The sequence below is a fragment of the Archocentrus centrarchus genome, chromosome 4, assembly GCF_007364275.1.
Source record: "Archocentrus centrarchus isolate MPI-CPG fArcCen1 chromosome 4, fArcCen1, whole genome shotgun sequence".
NCBI lineage: Eukaryota > Metazoa > Chordata > Actinopteri > Cichliformes > Cichlidae > Archocentrus > Archocentrus centrarchus.
The window spans coordinates 12039095-12058010 of NC_044349.1; the positions used below are offsets into that span (position 1 = coordinate 12039095).

Sequence of the window (18916 nt, forward strand, 5' to 3'; positions counted from 1 at the left end):
CTTCTTATTCACATAGAAAATCATGGACCAGTTGACTGTAAGTAATCACATTATTTGACAAAAATCCATCACAAAAAAAAAAAAATGGCTAAAATAAGCATACTAAAAGTTCACACTGAAATTCAGCCATCTCTTTCTTTCTGTTGTGTAAAAAATAGAAATGTTACTCTAACTAGTGCAAAAGTCCTTTGTTTTTTTTGTTGTTTTTTTTTTTATTGAGGTGAAAAATATAAGAAAATGCCACAAGAAATAGCAGTACAAAATATCTGCATATTTTAAAAAAAAATGATAAAACTAACATTAAAATGCTACTTATCTTAATGGCTTTGATTTGATCTGATGTTTTTTTAGCAAAAGTAACAGTCAAGTTCACCTGTTCCGGTTTCAGTATTTTAAAAAATCTGTCATAACTTGATTAGACACTGTTGATTTAATCAAAAATACTGAGCAGTGCTCGTCATTGATCTGGACAAAAGCTTCAGGCAAATAAAACACTGTAAACATCAGGAAGCAATGCAGTACTTTCATGTTATTCTTCAGTTACGGCTTAAAGCGTAACTTTGAGTCATAGTCTGTGAAGGAATGAGTCAAAGAAAGGCGTTGTTGCACTGCAGGTGAAGTCAAAGATCTTCTCACTGGGTTGTTTCTCAACAAGATTGTTTGACATAAAGACAAAGATGAAACCCGAGCAGCTATTTGAAATCGTGCTTTAATAATGAACCTAGGAGTAATCCATCATCTGTTCTGTTTGTATGGCACGCTGCCGGACAAATTAGCTGGGGCTCAAATGTCAGAGAGCTCGGCCCTTTAAAATCCCTGATTTACTACGCAACCACGAACAACTCACAGGCAGTTTCTGTAGCAAACAGAATGTGCTGATTTCAACAAATGACATCTACTTATGAACATACACAGACACGTCCGGAAAGAGCGATCAAAGTCCTCATCAAATCTTTTCCACATAGTTACCCGGGAAGAGACCTTCCTTTCCTCTAATTCTGCCCGTCCACCAGCCTGACGGGTCTGCAGAAAGAAAGAGAAACACATCATAAACCGTTTCAGATCTAGTGCATCAATCAAAGGGCTTCTTTATTTTGATTTCTGTTCCCTCTCCATCTTTCTTCTTGCTTTTGTCCACGCACCTTCTTTGACGAGATCAAACTCTTCGTTGACATCGAAGCTGATCTCATCCGTGTCCTGACCGACGTACTGATATAATGCCCGGCAGCGGGGACCCTGTGGTCGAGAATGCGGTTTAGGAGCAGGAGGAGGCCGCTGGCTGATGCTCCTTTTCCTCTGCTTCCTGTGACAAAGGAAAAAGAGGAGCTGCTCATGACAATAATTTATGGATGGATGAAATTCACTTTTGCCTATAATGTGTGGGCTGAGAATGGAATGGAAAATGTGCTAAAAAATGCAATTCCTCAACTGTTAAAATACACTATATTGACAAAAATATTCACTCATCTGCCTTCACATGCATATGAACTTGGGTGACATCCCATTCTTAATCCATAGAGTTTAATATGATGTCGGCCCACCCATTGCAGCTATAACTGCTTCAACTCTTCTTCCACAAGGTTTAGGAATGTGTCTATGGGAATTCTTGACCATTTTTAAGTGCATTTGTGAGGTCAGACACTGATGTTGGAGAGAAGGCCTGGCTCATAGTCTCTGGTCTAATTCCTCCTGAAGTTGTCCTATCAGGTTGAGGCCCATCAAGTTCTTCCACGCCAAACTCGCTCTTCCATGTTTTTATGGTCCTTGCTTTGAGCACTGGTGTGCAGTCATGTTGGAATGGGCAATCCCCAAGCACATGAAGTTTGGAGGTCTGTAGAGATTGACTCTGAAGAAACTTGCCGACCTCTGGAAAATGTTGTTTTGCTCTCCATAGCTAATTAGCCCCTTTGTGCAGTGTGAATAGAACTTACCTGTTTAAATTTTAAGGCTAAAAGTTGTACGTAATTAGGGCCGTGGCTGCTTTGCGTGACAAAAATCAGCTGTTCAGTTTCCTTGTAAATACATTTTGTTTTCTTTCATTTGTGATCTTTCTCCCCATGTTCAAGGGATGAATGTGTTTTTAATCCCTCTCAACACTTGACATTTATATAACTGATCTTTCAGACTCGTCTCTGAATGTGGCCAGTAGGAACTCCTTTGTTTCCAACATACACCCCAAACCAGTGAAATGACATAGTATGAAGGAGACATCAGTAATTCCGTTAAAACAGGTTTACCTGCCTCACCTTGGCATTCAGTCATTTGCAGGCTTCAGTCAGCCTCACCTTGGCGATCCCTGACAATTTGTCAAATCTGTCATCAGTTCTACCCACATATGCTGCCACCACACCTTCCTATATTTTTCTTTTAATATATCTTACCCCGACATTCCCTGGTCAGGCACATTAAGGAAGTCCATGTTGTTCTGGTTATACTGGTTATACTGGTTATACTGGTTGGAGGCTGGAGGTCGGGGGCCCCTCTGGGAACCCAATTTGGGCAGGGGTGCGTTGTTCGGCCGGCCCTGCCTGTGCGGGGACGAATATGTGATGTCTGCTTGTGGGTTCTGATGGGCTCTGGAAAACTTGGCTCCACCATTCTCATGTGCTGAGGAGAGAGAATGAAATGTGTACTTCAATAAGAGGCCAGCTGTCATGGTGCAGGGTTTTGAGTTTGTGGGATATTTAGGTTTTCTCCAGCTTTGTAAATTGTGTCATGGTCCTGTTATTTCTTACAGCTTATGAGTTTTTGACCCTGGGTTTTGGAGTTTGGAGAAAAGATTTATGATCAAGCCTTATAGTCTTCTCTTTATGGTTTTATCTTGTGTTCCCTGGTGCTTAGGAGCTTTGTTGCTCTGTGCCATTGTCCCTTGCTTAGCTTTTGTTGATTATAGGTTAGTTAGTTTATAGCCCCTTCCTGTTCCCTCAGGCTTGTCTCTATCAACTGTTACCATTTTACTTTGGTGGTCTTTTGTCTCTTGAGTTTCGTTATCTAGTTGAACTTCTCGTCTCCTGATCTGTGATTGGTTTCAGCTGCTCTCCCACCTGCTGCCTGTTCCCTCGTTATGCTGTGTGTGTATATATTGCCTCAGTCTCCCCTAGAAGCTGTGTCTCTCTTTGTGTTATGTTTTTTAGATGAGTAATAGTTTTAGTTTCTTTGTTTCTATTCTGCTATAATTTTGTACTTTAGTAAAAGCTCAGTAACCAAGCTGCTTTTAAGTTCCCCCTCCTTGTTTCTGAGTCCTGCATTTTGGGTCTAGCTCCCACTTGCCACACAGCTGACGTTGACGGCCGCGGTATGATCATAAAAGATTCAAAACGACCCTTTCAGTATTATACGACATGACTGTTATCACTGGTGCCTTGCTGAGTTATTGTTTTACTACTTTACATACTGCAGTGTAGTTTATCTTGTAACCGTATTTCATATTGTATAAGATGACTGCCTGCTTTGTATTTATAACCAGGGTGTACAAAGTAAGCAACCGGCTGTCAAATAAATGTGAAGTGAAAAGGATAATGGTTGCCTCTGAAATAGTTCAAAATACAATACTGAAGTACCTATTTAAATACAGTCTCACTATTTAGTTACTTTAAGGCACTGGGAAGCTTTTCTCAAATATGAAGGTTTCAGGTAAAATGAATAAAACACGCATCAATGAAAATGAAGAAAGAGTAACAGGTGAGAAGTTGCTCACCTCTGCTGGGTACGTGATTTCTTCGTCCACCATAAGACTGAGGAGCAGACTTCCTGGTTGGCTCTAATCAAATGAAGGCACAGGATGCTTATAGAGCAGCACTTCATTTACCACTTAAATTTGACTTTGTTCTTATTTCAAGTCTATACAGCATCATGATTTCTTTTAACTTACTAGAGGATTTGGGGAGACCATCTCCTATTGTGATAGAAAGGGTCTTCCCTCCAGGTTTGAGCTGGGCCAGATCTCCTGGGCCCTTCTGGAACACCACCACTCTTGTGCCTCCTCCACCCCAGCCCTCCTTCTTCACTCTGAACTCCAGTCTAAAGCAAGAGGACCATGTGTGAGTTGTCTGTATGTATGTATGTATGTATGTTTCCTTATGCCAGTAAAGGCTGCATGTTCCTCTACCCACCTGTCAGCGAAGGAGATTGTCAGTTTTCTCTTGGTCACCTCCTCGTAGCGTTTAGAGAGCAAACTGAGGAACTCTGTCTTAAAGTTGGACTCCAGCAGACTGTCGTACTGGGCCTCGTGCAGGATGAAGAAATCATCCTGTCTCGTACTAAGAGCAAGAAAAGAAAAACATGAACTGCTTCTGCCTGAAGTTTAAAAACAGAAAGGGGAAGTAGCACTTGCAATTGAAACGCTGAAAGACATTCAAGGAAGCGTGAAAATAGCAGCAAAAAGAAAGTCAAAGATGCAGTTACATTCTTTACTTCAGTGCCAGTTAGACTAGCACCAGTAGCCAAACACATAGGCTATACACAAATAAAAACTCCTGTATTTAAAAATCTTACTTATCCACCAATGTTTCAGTAATGTATCTCTTTCAAATTAGAAACATACCTGAGAGAGACCCCGCCGATGCTTCCAAACTCCAACTTCCGTTTCAGTACTTCCTTTATCTGTCCTTTCTCAGGTCCTTTCTTCACCTTCTCTCGGCCAATCAGATAAATACCTTTCGGGGTCAGGATCAAATCTCTCTTGATAGACTGTGAGAAAGTGAGAAAAGAAAACTGGGTGACTCGGGGGGGCAAGGTAGAGGGTACACTTTTTTTCTGAAGTAAACAACAAGCAAGAAATCTTTTGTCTGATTTATTTCATAACTCTTTTCTTTTTGCCTTTTTTTTTTTGCATATGGTCGCCTGCTCGCACCATGAGCTAATCTGGTGCCCTAGTTCATAACTCTTAAATCTCTCTCTAATTAACAAAACTTTCAACATACAACAGTGTGCAAAAGTTTTGAGCCACCCTTCATTTCTGTATTTTTTTTCCCCCAAGTGGTCCTGAGCAATAGTTCTCCAGGCTTTCTGAAGGTCTTTTTCTTTGGACATTGGCTGCTTTTCACTCATTTTCAGTCCCGACCTCGTACCTGACTGTTTTCAGAGGAATGTTTTTCTGTTTTTGTTTGCTGAGCCACTTAAAGCTGACCTATCAATCATTGAAGCTTAAAAAAGGCACCTAACTCAAGTGATGAACCAGTGCTGTCTACACATAACAAACAGCTTAGCAAAGAAACAACTGAGTGAAGAATAAAGTTGGGCACACCAAATATTGACTTTCAAATTTGTTAAAATTGTAACAAGCTTGAAACTCAGTTTTTGCCTTTTATACTGTACTTCCATGTATGTTTGCACGTTTCAATAAATCTCTCCATCTGTTTCCAGTTTTCCTAGCAAAACATAAAAAAATGATGGGCTGGCTCAAGGCTGCAGTTCTTTCCTTCATTGTTAAATGTACAAAACCACAACAATTCCCAAAGCTTCAAACCTTGAACCTGCGGTCAAACTTGTTAACTGAATCAGCGAAGTCGACACGCTCCCTCTTGGCCAGGAACTGGCGGAGCTCAGGCCTCTGCTCCAGCCCGAGGTAGTCTCCAACAAAGTTCCTATTGATGCTGTTTTTCCGCCGCTCTTTGGAGTTATACAGGATGTCTGAGGCTGTGTCACAAGGAAGGAGAAACATTTACAATACCAACTCAAATAGCAGGATTTGTTGGGAACTGCACAGAGGATCCTTGTTTTTGTAACTCACCCTCTTCTCTCATCTGTTCATACTTCTTCCTGGCGATGTATCTTCTCCAGGATTTTTGAATGATTCTGGCAAACGTGTCAAACTTCCTCTCCCTCATTTCCTCAAGCAGAAATAGCTGAAGGGCATATACGCATTAGTATTTCAGCAATTTTAGCGCTTGTTAAGCACAACACTTCTTCAGTCAATGCCCACAAATACAAAGCAGCAGATATGTTATTATTAGCTGTTAAACTATTATTAATTGCATCTAATTTTTCTTTATCCTTTAATATCACTGATGTAATCATACCTGACTTTGAGTTTTATTTTTATTTTAACATCACAACCCACATTTGGCTCACACTATTTTGTTTAAAATCACAGTTGCAGTCTCGTCATCGTGTGAAAATGGCAAATATGCACCTGTAAAAATTTCCCCCACCTTCTCGCAGCTACGTGGAGGTTAGAAAGCAGACGTGGTCTGACCTTCTGTCTTGGCTCTTTTTTTAATCTTTACAGCTATTTCAGTCCCTTTTCACTTGAACAGTTGAGTGCAGCAATGTTAATATCTTGCTGGTGAGACTGTCAAAAAGCATCCATTGTAATCTTCTTTGTCCTTATCGCAGCTTGCTGTTTACCCCACCACTGAGAGGTTGGATGGCATATATCTACTTTAGTTTGATCTTAAGAATGGAGCATGTTGTTTAAGCTTATAATAGTTTTTTTTTTTAATATATATATAAGAGCTTTATTTGTAAAGTTGGTTATTTTTCACCAGTGTTTAATACAGATCTGCAACCTGAAGAATGCACAACATGAAGAACTCTGTACCGATTCTGGGTTCTTCACAAAGACTTTAGTGCGTCCCATCTGGTACTGATCGTTATCCATGTTGACAGAGCGAAGGAGGTGAAGGACCCCCTGCTGCTCCGGACCTCTCCAGCACGGCCATGTTTCGGCTGTTAGAATGGCATACCTGGATTCAGCAAGCAGCAAAAAGTCACATTGAGAGTGTTTTTGTTCTTTCAGCACACATCCAGAAACACTGCATGTGTTGTATGATTATATTAACACACGATTAAACTCACCTCATCAGAAACTTATTGAAGACTCTGCGATACGCAAATCCAGCCCTGCGTACGCGGATGTTTTCCCGCAATCCAAGGTATTCAACTTGATGCTTGACTCTAAAAACAGATGGGATGCCACCATTGATCAGTAAGTGTTTCCTGTGGTATCTTTCAGTGAACGCATCACAGCAAGCACGCTCACCTGCTCTCCTCCCAGTCTTTCGGCCGCTTTGTCTCATTGGGTTTGATACAGCGGATATAATGCGGCGTGCACTTCATCAGCGTGTTCACCAGATCGTTGGCTTGTTTCTGTTGGGAAACATCAGCGTGTGATCAGTGTGTTGCTACAAAAAGTTGTAGTAGATTCAACTTTGGGAAAAAGGAAAAACCTCTCACCTTGATTTTTGAACTCGCTGTGGTCGGCCTTCCTTTTTTATCTGTGTTGAGGTTTTCAGGGAACAAGCTACGGATGAAGTTACTAAAGAGACAAAATCATTTTTTTTTTTTACTGCATTGTTTTCTAAAATGTGCCATCAGTGCAACAATTAGACAGGTAAAGGAAACTCACAATTCACTGCTCTGCATGAGCTCAATCAGGTCAGGGAACAACACATCCCTATTTCTCTCACAGAAGCCGTTGATATCATATGAGACCTGCGACGACACCAGATATTTTCACACCAAGCATGTTTACTTCCTAACTTACAGGCAAGACAGAGCAAATTCAAACTGAAAGGTGTCAAAAGCTGATATCTATGCTGCATGTTCTCAATAATATTACCTTTCCGGCATAGTGATGTATAACAAAGCCAGAGTTCCAGCTGTTGAAATGTTCATGTGTCCCCACAGCAGCCTGCAGTTTCTGCAGCAGAGTGCCATCTGCACCCTCTCCTTTGGCATGCATGGTGGCACACACATCATCCAGCACGCTCATTATACCAGGAGGGCTCTGCAAAGAGTCGATGGCTTTTTAGTTGCTTTCACCTACTGCTTGAGTTTAAGATTTTGGAGAATTTTGTGCCTACAAAAAAACTTCTTTTAGACTAATGGATAGGAAATATTTATTAGAAATATATACAGATTATTTAATTATATAATACATAATTCATGTAAATCACAGTCTTATCATGCAGAGACTTTACACTACAAGCTATGTTAACCCTCTAACACACACATTCATACAGTACAGTGCATACAGAGGATCAAACTACAGATCATCCAGTTAGCAGATGGCCTCCTCAGCAACAGGTGTCCAGTAATACGCATTTTTTTCCCTACTTTGGCAATTGAGAGTATCATCTGATTTAATGTAAAAAAGAGAGATCCAAAATTCCCTCTGTACAATCTTTTGACTTTAATATGTTCAATAATAATTTTGAACATAGGTTTAAAAGACCCCCAAACGTAAAATATAAAGAGTCTCTCTGAGATGTTAAGTAGATAAGAAAATATGATCATTACAGTGTTCTATATACTGCATAAGCAGACTTTAAGCTGTCTGTCTTCCAAAAACAGAGTGCAGATGATACCCCACAGGTATTACCTCATGCTCCCTCTATATCTTGTTCCCATCACTGTATCACTGTTTTTGGCAAGCAGAGCACCTAACTCGCTCACTGCTGGAGAGGCCCTCGTTTCCTCTTAAGAACCACTTCTACATGATCTATATCAACTCAAAGTTAATGCATTCATGAGCTTACCAATTTATTTTCAATAAGGTCGCACACAATCTTGTTGTTGAAGTACTCGATTGGGGTCCACTTGATACCCTCCTGAACATACTCTTCCTGGGAGAAAATGACAGCAACATATTTGGATCTAGGCCATAACAGTTGAGCAACATTCAGAGTACACTGATTGAATCACAGCAGAGTTAAATCAGTGCAATTACCTGCTCAGCCTTCAGGGTGAGTTCAATAAAGATCTGTTGCAGTTTCTCATTGACAAAGTTGATACAAAACTGCTCAAAGCCATTTCTCTGCAGAAGAAAACACAACAGAGTCAGTGACCAATGACTGCCACAGAAACAAATCCTTCTATAAAACATGTGTTTAATGTTTTAGTGGATACATTTATAGGTTAAGTATCTGTAAGTTATAGGAGGCCTAACCTGGAATATCTCAAAGCCATAAATGTCAAGTACTCCAATGCTGAATTCCTCATGTGGTTTTTGGATGGCTTTATTTATGGACTGGAGAAGACAGACAAAGTAAGGACACAGGAGAACTATAAAGAGCAGATGCACTGTGTGTACTGTATATATGGCAGCTGAATTAAAAGCAAATGTTTTGTTCTTTTAGCTTCATCATCAAGTGTGGCTACCTCCACCAGGTAGTCAAAGAGGCGTGCGTAGAGGGCTTTGGCCAGGGCGTCTCGTGTGTAGTTGGCCTGCTCCTGGTTCAGGGTCACGTTAATGGACTCAGACTTCCCTCCCCACTTTGAATCCATCTTCCGGCTGGTCAGCTTGTCCTGGAGACGGTTGGGGTTGATGCCCAGCAGATAGGCGGGGAATGCGAGCACTGGAGCAAACCAAAATGAAGTTTTTCAAATGCACTTAATTACATCAATTATGCCAAAGAGCGGCCTGTAATGAATATTCAGATTTATTAAGCTTTAAGATTACACACAGAGACTGCCTGAAAATATATTGTAAGACTAATAATTAAAGACTTCCTATAATAAAATAATACTACACAGTAGCCATGGGAGGGTATAATTGTTTGCTTGGATGTAAACACCAATTATCTACTGAGCAGCAAACAACAGAGATGGTAGTACTCTCTGTGTGTGGGTGTACAGATTCTATTAATTTGTGGGGCATCTGCCAGGGGACTGCCTGTGTCTTGTTGATCTCCAGTGGGTATATGACTACATGCGCTCAGAAGAGCGAATCCGTGCGTGTTTGCAAAAACCGTATGTGTGTGTGCGTGTGTGTGTGTGTTGCACTCACAGTCTGTGCTTTCCACCTGCCCATAGTTGCCTGCTTCTATGAAACTAATGTTTCCCAAGTGGAGGATACCTGCAACAATCTGCAGCACCTGAGTCTGGATTTCACCTGGGATCCCGATCACCTGCATGGCTTCCTGGAGAACAAATATGAGAAGAAAGTGAGGGCAGTAGCTTGTAACAGCTTCACCAGTGAATGTGTGTGTGTGTGTGTGTGTGTGTGTGGGGGGGGGGGTATCAACTGGAAATAACCGACTTTCAAATTATTATTATTTTTTTTAAGTTTATTTTACACTGCCAATTTTACTTACCAATGATCAGTTTAGATCAGTTAGCTACACTATAATGGGTTTAGTTCAAAAGTATTGATTGGACATTTTTTGTGAGCATCCTGTGCAGTAAATACACCACTCAGTGTGAGAGCAAATTCGCTTCAATGCTGGAATGCCAATGGAGTAAATGCATTAGGGACCACGGCACCTATCATCACTCAGCAATCAGTGGTAATTTTGTTTGGAAATGTGCACCACTAAATCATGATCAGAGCTGCTAAGGACCTTGAGGAACTGAATTATTGCCTAACCTTGTGGCTTTATGTCAAAATAGGGATTTAAGACTCTGAGATTAGTTGGTGGATTCCACCTATGAGTGTGAAACAGCCATCAAAGACTGATAACGTACCATTGTTTCATGGAAGTCTTTGCTGTCATTGGTCCCATCCACCTTGTATGTCCCAGACTGGTTGAGGTAGTAGTAATAATCAGGGGTCATGATTCCCAGGCCCTCTTTCTGCTCAGCGTTAGCACCCTCTATCAACTGGAAGGCAGCACCACAGGCTCAGCAGGAGTGAATGTGAAATCTTGCAGCTCATGTGGCTTTTCTTTAACAGGGGTTGCTATTGAGCTGTGGTTATGCTCTTCAGCCTCTCACCTGATAGTAAATGTGGAAGTTCCTCTCGTTCTCATTCTGGCTCACCACCCTTGACTTCTCAAGTAGAAAGTTTGATATTTTGCCACCATCTGGCTCTCCTCCTCTGCTGAACTGGATCTCAAAGTATTTCCCCTGATTAATGCAAAATCAAAGTCAGTACTCGGAAATGACAAACAGGGGGCTGTGAAGGAATCTCTTCACAGCCTTGCACTCGCTGTTTCCGATCAATTAGGATCGAAGCTGTTTTCAGGATAAGACAGTTCTCAAACGATGCGGCCATCTCCTACAGAGAAACCGCTTCCATGTTTGCTACATCTGTATGAGCCAGAAAATAATCTGCATGCTGCGCTGCCAGTACATAGCAACTCTGATACTGTATAAAGGGCAACAGGAAATATAACTAATTGCTGATGTCTTGTGCTAAAGTTGCACATATGCATGTTGATGTGGTTTATACGTGTGATATTGTAGCATCAGGACCCTACTCATGAGAAACCAAAGGGAATGGTGTTTTTGAAGTGTTATTGCAGTGCATCATAATGCTGTAATAAATTAATAATTGTTTTCTGAATAAATACTTCATACAAATGTATATGCTTCTTTTGGCTCTCTTTTTTTTTTTTTTTTTGATAACATATGAAAGAAGTATTTTCATGTTCCCATTAACAAACTTGAAACAATTAGTCGTGAGTAATAAATAATTAAGTCATAATGAGACTGTAGGCACATTGGCAACTTTGCAATGCTTTGAGACAGCTGTTTGCATGCTAATGTTAGCTAATGACCTTAAACACCTCATTGCACCCTGTTATTCAAAAGTAGAATGGGAGTCAGAGCATTCAGCTATCAGGACGCTTTACTGTGGAACCAGCTCTATGTTTGCATTCAGGAGACAGACACTCTCTCTACTTTTATGAGTAAAGCTTTCCTTTTTTGATAAAGCTTGTAGTTAGAAATGAATCAGGTGACCCTGAATGAACCATCCTACTCATAGGGGATCATCAGATTGCTGAGGTTCTTTCTTTAATTAATAGTCTGATATTTTACGGTGTTAACCATCTTAGTTTTTTAAAAAACTGAAATAGCACTTAGCAAGCTACAACTAGTGCTTGTTACCACTAAACACAAGGTTATGGGGAATATGAATGTCCGAACGTACCAAATTTCACAACAGTTTATTCAAAACAATATCTGTTTCACCTAAAACAGCAAACGAACCATGAATAGCTGCACAGTTATTCATCTCCAGAGTCAGGCTTTTGGAAAGGATTCAAATAAAGAAAATTGGACAGTTACTTGTATAAAATTCCACCTGAATGCTTCAGCTGCTGAATGCTTGTATGTTTTTTTAAGTTTTGTGAAAATGAACAGGTACGTTTACTAATAAATATAAACTTGAGTGTAACTGAAGTTCATAGAAAGCATCTACAGCTGGTGTTAAAGATCTTACTTACAAAACGACTGGAGTTGTTGTTGCGAACGGTCTTGGCGTTACCAAAGGCTTCCAACAGAGGATTTGACTGTAGGATGATTTCTTTCACATGCTGTCACACACACACACACACAAATATTGACACAATATGAAACACTGAAAACCCACACACCACACTGCAGGAAATTTAAAGGTGTTTTGAATCATTTTGAGCATTTGGATAAGATGGAGCAAGCGCACGGTCTATACCTGCACTTTTGATCCTCCTCCAGATACTTTGGAAATGTAGCCCATGATGTATTTGGCGGCCACTGTCTTTCCAGCACCGCTCTCACCGCTGCCACAGACACGCGAAAAATAAAAGATAACACACCACAAAGCAATATATTATTGCAAAATACAAGTGCACATCATGCAAGAAGAGCATAGCATGGAAATCTTATACATCTGAAAGAGACAGATAAAACATAAAATAGAATAACATAGCAACAAAAACTGGTCTGAATTGGGAAATCATCACCTTATGATGACACACTGATTCTCCCCATCGATCATCATGTTTCTGTACATGTTGTCAGTCAAGGCGTAGATGTGTGGTGGATTCTCATACTGGGCCTACAGAGCGAAACAATTTGAGGTTATTTCGACTTATAGGAACACAGGGCAACAGGAAGGAACCGCTGCACCACATATGCCACAAGTTTGAAGAACTCATGAGAAGACGCTGAGTAAAATTCACTTACAGCTCCTTGATAGAGTTCAATCTCTCTGTCAGTGAAATAGGGCATCTGTTTGAAAGGGTTAACAGATATCAATACAGGGCCAATGTAAGTCTGGAGAGGGCAGTTGAGGAAAGTTTCAGGATGATGTATTAAAAGTTTTACAAGTATAAATTTAGAAGTATAAATTTCTGCACCGCCATTGTTTCTGCTGACATATGAGCTATGGCTCATATTGCCCACCTGAAAATAGAGCAGAAAACAAACACCCCAGCTATTTTCCTGTTTCAAAAACACCATCTTCTAAAAGCTTCCTGAGTGTCTCTGTCACAAAAGCGTCATGTTTTTACTCCGCAGAAGATAAAACAGAGGGAAAAAAAAAAGAAAAAGGAAAGATGGTACGTGTTGGCACGCCTTTCACCATTTTCAAACACAAGATGCAGCTGTGGCTGCAGGAGCTGGCAAATCAGAAATTTTAGCTGATGCTTGCACTGTAAATGAGAAGTCAGAGCGACTGCAGCTCTTTACTGATGCGAATGATTGTCTGAACCAAAATGTCATGGCAAAGCATTGCTGACATATTTCACTAAAAACACAAATGTCGAAGACAAGTATCCGCTGAGCGACTGAAATCTGCTCTGGGTTCAACCAACCAGAATCACTACCTGCAGAACCCAGCTGCCAGACTGCTGAAGGGCGAAATACTAAAGTCGCAAATCCATTATAAGCTTTGAATTAAAAAAAAAACAAGAACAAAACAAAACCGTGTGTGACAGCTGTGACCATTATGAAGATTTATCACTCCGCTTACTTTTTGATGGGGCTGATAAAAGAGCTGCAAGAAATAACCAAGCATGCCACGTTAACAGCAGAGCAAACCTAACAACAGAGACCCCTTACTTAATGTTCAGCTAATAGTTTTTCTCACTTAGGGTTTAATTATGGATTATTTTTCTAAAAATGGGTTTGAAGTTCAGCTGTGCTCCGAGAAGACGGAAGTGGGCTGTTGAGTCACACAGTGAACTCAGAAGAGGAAGAGCAAATTCCTTGTATTTATGCCCATATATGTTTGCTTGATTGTCTGTGCGTTTTTGTTTTTGACCAGCATACGCAGTAGGTGGATGAAAAAAGAATGCACACAAATGTGGGAGGAGATTATTTACCAAAGAGGGTGGAATGTTACGCCTAAAATTAGGATGGATTTTCCCCTTGATGTCTTCACTTTCAGGTTCTGTTGTGTGATACAGTGTGAAGGTAGAGAAGCATATGGGGACAGTATATAGAATATGGCTTCACTTCCTATCAGACTGTAGATAAGAGTTGTTGCTGATTTCTCACGTCTGATTTGAAATTGTTAAACTACACCTGGCCACCACATAAAAGAACAGTGATAGCCGGCAGCTTGGAGGATACAAAGATGTAGTCGTCCATGTATCTCTTCTTCAGGTTTTCCACGATGGCATCCTCGCTGATCTTCGACAGAAGAACCATGTCGTCCACGCCGCTTTGCTTCACATTTTGACTCTGCCAGTGGTACTTCGCCTGAATCACACAGCAGAGGAAGATTCAGTTAATAAAATCATGTTGCAATAAGTTTAAAGGGACATTCCGGCCATTTTAAAAACAAGTTGGATTTCCTCATCAAAGAAATTACTGCATGCTGTGACGTAAAACGACATTAACACATAATGTGACCTACTGTGCGGCTGAGTGTGAATTTGACCCAGAAAGATGACCACGATGCTATAATGTTTGAGAAAGAAGTGCAGGCTTGAGAAAAAAAAAGAAAGAAAGAAACAGAGACGCAAACAAAGAAAGACACATGAAAAAGAAAACTGAAGGGCGCTAATGTCTGTAGATATCTGATTAAACCGTTTTAAAAGTCATGAAAGGCTTTGGCATCAGTGAACCCATGTTTTAAAAACACAACCACCAGTGTGGTTGTCATTACAGGAAGCTTGGGGCTCGTTGCCAGGAAACTGGTCACAGATGAGGTGAGCTCATTTTCTGGCTCGGACATTTTAGAGAAGCTTCTTTGAATTTGCCTCAACATAGTAGAATACCTAAACAGGAGACGAAGATGGCAACGAAACAGCTGCCTAAACTTTAGTAACAGAGAATTCACCGTTTTCCAGCTTGCACACAATCAATTTACGGTTGAGACTACTGCTGCTGATACCTCCTTACAGCACCCCGAGGAACACTTGTCTCCCGCATCTTGTTTTTTTTCCCTAAAATATGCTGTTCTGTTTGATGTGTGAAGTCTTGTGGAAACACAAAGGAAATTTCAGGAATATCTTTGCCTAATTCCAAGGTGCATGGGGAAGAGGCTGAATCTCCAGCAGCACTGGTGGCGTGAAGAACGTCACCTTGATGAAGACCTCTTTATTACTAATTGATTCCTTTATTACTTGATCAATGCATTTCAGCCTGTAGACAAGTTGAAATTTTTCGTCAGCGTCATCATGAATATGACTTATCAGCAATGTCTCAAATGAAGGGTAGCAAGGGCAAGGGGTTGTATTATTTATTGATTTTTAAAATCCCTTGCCATGTGACACTTTGGTCACTGTATTGAAGTTTTACATCCCTTATTAAGAACAATAAAAAACAATAAATGTCTAATTAGTCACAAAAACAGTTACTGGCTGGTGTTATTGTTAGCGTCACAGTCATCCAGCAACAAGACGTGTCAGACTCATCCAGCTCACATGTTCTTTTCTAGTTGACTTGTCACATTTTGCCCCAAACTTCTACATTATTTCTGTAATTATCATTTAAAAAAAACGAGCACAATCTTTAATTTTGCAACAATGTAGGCCTGGGAACTGCTGTAGTGCTTGTGCAGTCGACAAAAAAAGATGTCAAGTGTGTCATGAGCATGATTCAAGTCCTTTCTCGTGCAAAACAGTTTCTTAAAGTATGGCCAACATGGCTGCACTGTAGTTTAGTGCGTATCTTTGTTTCTGAATTTAAACCCCTTGAGTTGAAGAGAAGACGGAAGTTGCGAGTTTAAAGCTAATTTAAACTCTGTGTAGAGGAGGTCTTTTTTCATACATGTGAGTGTTCACACTCTCTGAGCTAAATTACTGTTAAACAGACTCAAAAGACAAATCAGATTTGACTCTATACTTTCCTGATGAACAGAAATCCATTAAAAAAAAAGATCAAAACTAACAGTATGTTAGGTCTCCTCCTCCATGCTGTCTGCTGTCGCTCTCAGGAGTTCCAAACTCAGTAAATGTATTATGTCTGATGTTGGGGATTATTTTTAGCTGTGGGTCAATGCAAGTTTGGCCTTTAGTGATTATTTCAAACAACAGGATCCAGACTCATTGTAACGAAGGAACCCCCACTCTGACAGTGTTGTTGGCGGGATGATTTCACAGTTTTGGTCCCTTTCAGTGGGATGTGATGGCAATATGATTATAAGAGAAATACTGTATTTAAATTTGAATTCAAAGTGGAGATTTTTACATTCTGCTGGGTTCTTCTGCAAGATCAGAACAATATGTGTCTTCCCTGTGATAATCATCGGAGGTCTTTAACATTTGCCTGTGAAAAGGGAGTTCTTCCTTCCCACTGTTGCCAAGTTCTTGCTCACAGGGAATGTCATGTGATGGGGTTTCTTTCTAATATTGTAGGGTCTTTACCTTACATAAGGTGACTGTTATTGTGAACTGGTGTTGTATAAATAAAACACCAATGCCTCCCATTTAACTGGGATCAACCTCCCAAGTCATCTGCTCCCTTACTGACCTCCTTTAAGTCTCAACTAAAACATATAACTTTATTGGCTATTACAGTATTATTACATTTATTTACATTTATTGAATTAGTTCAGGAACTCGTCTGTAGTACTGGAGAGACAATTTTCAAAACCTCAACATCATTTACCAGGTAAAACAAAAGTTCCTGCTTTTTGAGCTCTGTTAACGTCACTGCGGCACGCGAGATTTCGCCGAAAGACTCGTGTGCCGCGGAGAGAGAATTTGCTGTTGAGTTTCAAAAAATAGCGCAACTTTCCAACACCTTGAGAACCACAAACTGCATGCCAGTCACTTGTGGTAAAGTGTGGTTATCGGCAGAAGTCAAATCTCAAAACCTTTCCACATCAAACCGGAACTTTCTGCATGGTTGTTTAAAGAAGAAGAAGGAGAAGAAACAAAAGCTCAGCGATGACCCTACTTAGCATTTATTTCTGTCGGGCACAGTTTTGTTCCTTCTCTGTTGTGTGTAATTAGGAAAAAAGTGACAGATTTTTAAAGCTGTTTTCACACTTGTTCTGCTAATAGCTAAATGATAATAACGCTAAATATAAAGGTGCCTAAGAGCGGTGTTAAAACTGACATAGAGCTCAGAATACCTGCACATTTTGAATCTCTTCCTTCTTGAAACTGCTCGTTAACCTCAGTTTATCAGATTGTGGCCACTGGTAGAGCTACAACAGTGTGCAATCCTGGATGTGTGAGGACCATTCTGTGTGTAAGGAGGAAGTGTTGTGACAGAAACTGCAGGCCTCTCCTGTAGTCCACTTCCCCCTCTCACACCTCATTGCTGCATCTTGTGAAACCCTCTAAACTTTAAACATGCTACCAATTCTCTTCCTGCTGCCTGCCTGCAGCTCGGTCTGTTAGCCCCCCCCCCGAGTGCATTAAAATGCCATTTGCGATTACAGCACACCTGAAGAGGTTCCCTTTAAATGTCAGTTCAGATTCATCATTCAATCATATGTCTTTCCTGCTTATTTTTGCGTGAACACAGCATTTCAGGCCGCTTTCTTATGCTACGTATATTTAACCTAGTGTTTTCTGACTTTCATCATTCAAACTTTCTGCTTGTATCTTAAATTGAAATCACACAGCACTGAAGTAGGTGTATTTTGCTGCTTGAGCTAGACTCAGAGAGAAAGTGAGCTTGTCCTGAAAAAGAGGAAACTCTGGTGCTGCTGCTGCTGCTGCTGTGAAGGAGCTGAATTTCCCTGAAGAGACGGGCCCTTCAGAGACCATATCTCATCACTTTGGATGTCAAAACGGACTTAAAAGCGTAAAAACACCCTCCTATGGCTTGTAAACAGGAAACAACTGATATAAAATTAAGCACCTCATGAGCTGTTGTACCTTTCGCAAAAAGAAAGCTGACTTTTAAACATACTTTATGGCCTCCAAAGCATCACGTTTCACACTTTTAAATTGAGAAAACGACAGCAAACAGGCACAAACACACAAGCTGAAGCGTACAAATGTTAGAGCTGCTGAGAACAAATGAAGGTGGTGTACGGTACCATTGTTCCTGTGGGCCTCTCCTCCTCAAGCGTCCACTGTCCAGAGAGAGTGCGTGTTTGTGTGTGTTGTTAAAATCCACAAGTTGACCTTAGATTGCTGCCATCACACAAGCAGGACAGCCAACAGCAGCCAGCACCCTAAAAGACATCCAGTACAACATTCAAAACCCACTTCCTCATACTCCCACCGGCAGTGTGTGAAACAAGAACTGCTCTAACACACACTGATGCACATTAACTCACCGCACAAAGCTCAGCCGCTACTTCTGCATTCTGTGTTCTCTCATGTTCAGAGCTGTGAGACAGGAGGACGAAGAAATGAATGAAATGAAGATTGAAGGCTGCTATCCAAAGTTAACAATTATTCAGTCCAGTTCATCGGCCACACAGCAGGCGAGAACTGATGGCAGCAGCACTTGCCTGCCAAGGGGATAGTTATCTTGAATCAGTTGCCAAATGATGGTGTTTCAGCCGTGTGTGCTACCGGCTCCACCCAGACTGTGGTTGCTTCATTTAGCGGCTTCTTGTTGTGTTTGTCTTGTTAGAGAAGCTGTAGCTTCCAACGCCCATAATAACAGACGAGTTCATGCAGAGTGTACGCTGCAGTGTGTGAGTGGAGGTGTCAGTTACTGGTTTTCCTGTTTCATGTCATCTGGATTGAGAATCTTTAAAGTTCCTGCAAGGCGTACACACCGGCACGCTTGGTCAGGTCTCATTCATTCATGGGCAGGTTAAGAAACACATGTATGGTTTCTCTGAGATTGTGCCACAGATTTTTGTTTTTTATTTTCTGTGCTCTTTAGTTTCACTATTGTGTTTTTATCT

At 40.8% G+C, this 18916-nt stretch overlaps 1 protein-coding gene across 2 annotated transcripts; it reads right to left on the reverse strand.

Moving 5' to 3' along the window:
* Positions 1 to 37: 37 nt before the first annotated feature.
* On the reverse strand, positions 38 to 18475 carry myo1f (myosin IF). 2 transcript variants are annotated; one of them, XM_030726970.1, is made up of 29 exons: positions 18335 to 18475; positions 18092 to 18229; positions 14221 to 14349; positions 12832 to 12921; positions 12609 to 12703; positions 12338 to 12425; positions 12111 to 12200; positions 10657 to 10788; positions 10408 to 10542; positions 9731 to 9863; positions 9103 to 9299; positions 8891 to 8971; positions 8672 to 8758; positions 8481 to 8567; positions 7562 to 7729; positions 7349 to 7434; positions 7177 to 7258; positions 6983 to 7089; positions 6799 to 6897; positions 6542 to 6686; positions 5732 to 5846; positions 5468 to 5637; positions 4544 to 4689; positions 4113 to 4259; positions 3872 to 4020; positions 3698 to 3760; positions 2382 to 2607; positions 1143 to 1303; positions 38 to 1023 (listed from the first exon to the last, which is right to left on the reverse strand). In XM_030726970.1, the coding sequence occupies exons 2-29, from the start codon at positions 18092 to 18094 to the stop codon at positions 947 to 949; spliced, it is 3288 nt and encodes a 1095-aa protein (XP_030582830.1). In that variant the 5' UTR covers positions 18095 to 18229; positions 18335 to 18475; the 3' UTR covers positions 38 to 946. The 2 variants fall into 2 exon arrangements, with proteins under 2 accessions (XP_030582830.1, XP_030582831.1); XM_030726971.1 differs by lacking the exons at positions 18092 to 18229; positions 18335 to 18475 and adding an exon at positions 17174 to 17291 and having other exon boundaries at positions 39 to 1023.
* Positions 18476 to 18916: the final 441 nt, after the last annotated feature.

What these genes read in the sequence shown, in the direction of transcription:
- myo1f (XM_030726970.1), bottom strand. An exon ending in ACATGGACGACTACATCTTT is followed by an intron (nt 12,922 to 14,220) that starts GTATCCTCCAAG and finishes TGCCCTCTCCAG; the next exon opens with ACTTACATTGGCCCTGTATT. An exon ending in CTCATGCAGAGCAGTGAATT is followed by an intron (nt 7,259 to 7,348) that starts GTGAGTTTCCTT and finishes TTGTCTCTTTAG; the next exon opens with TAACTTCATCCGTAGCTTGT.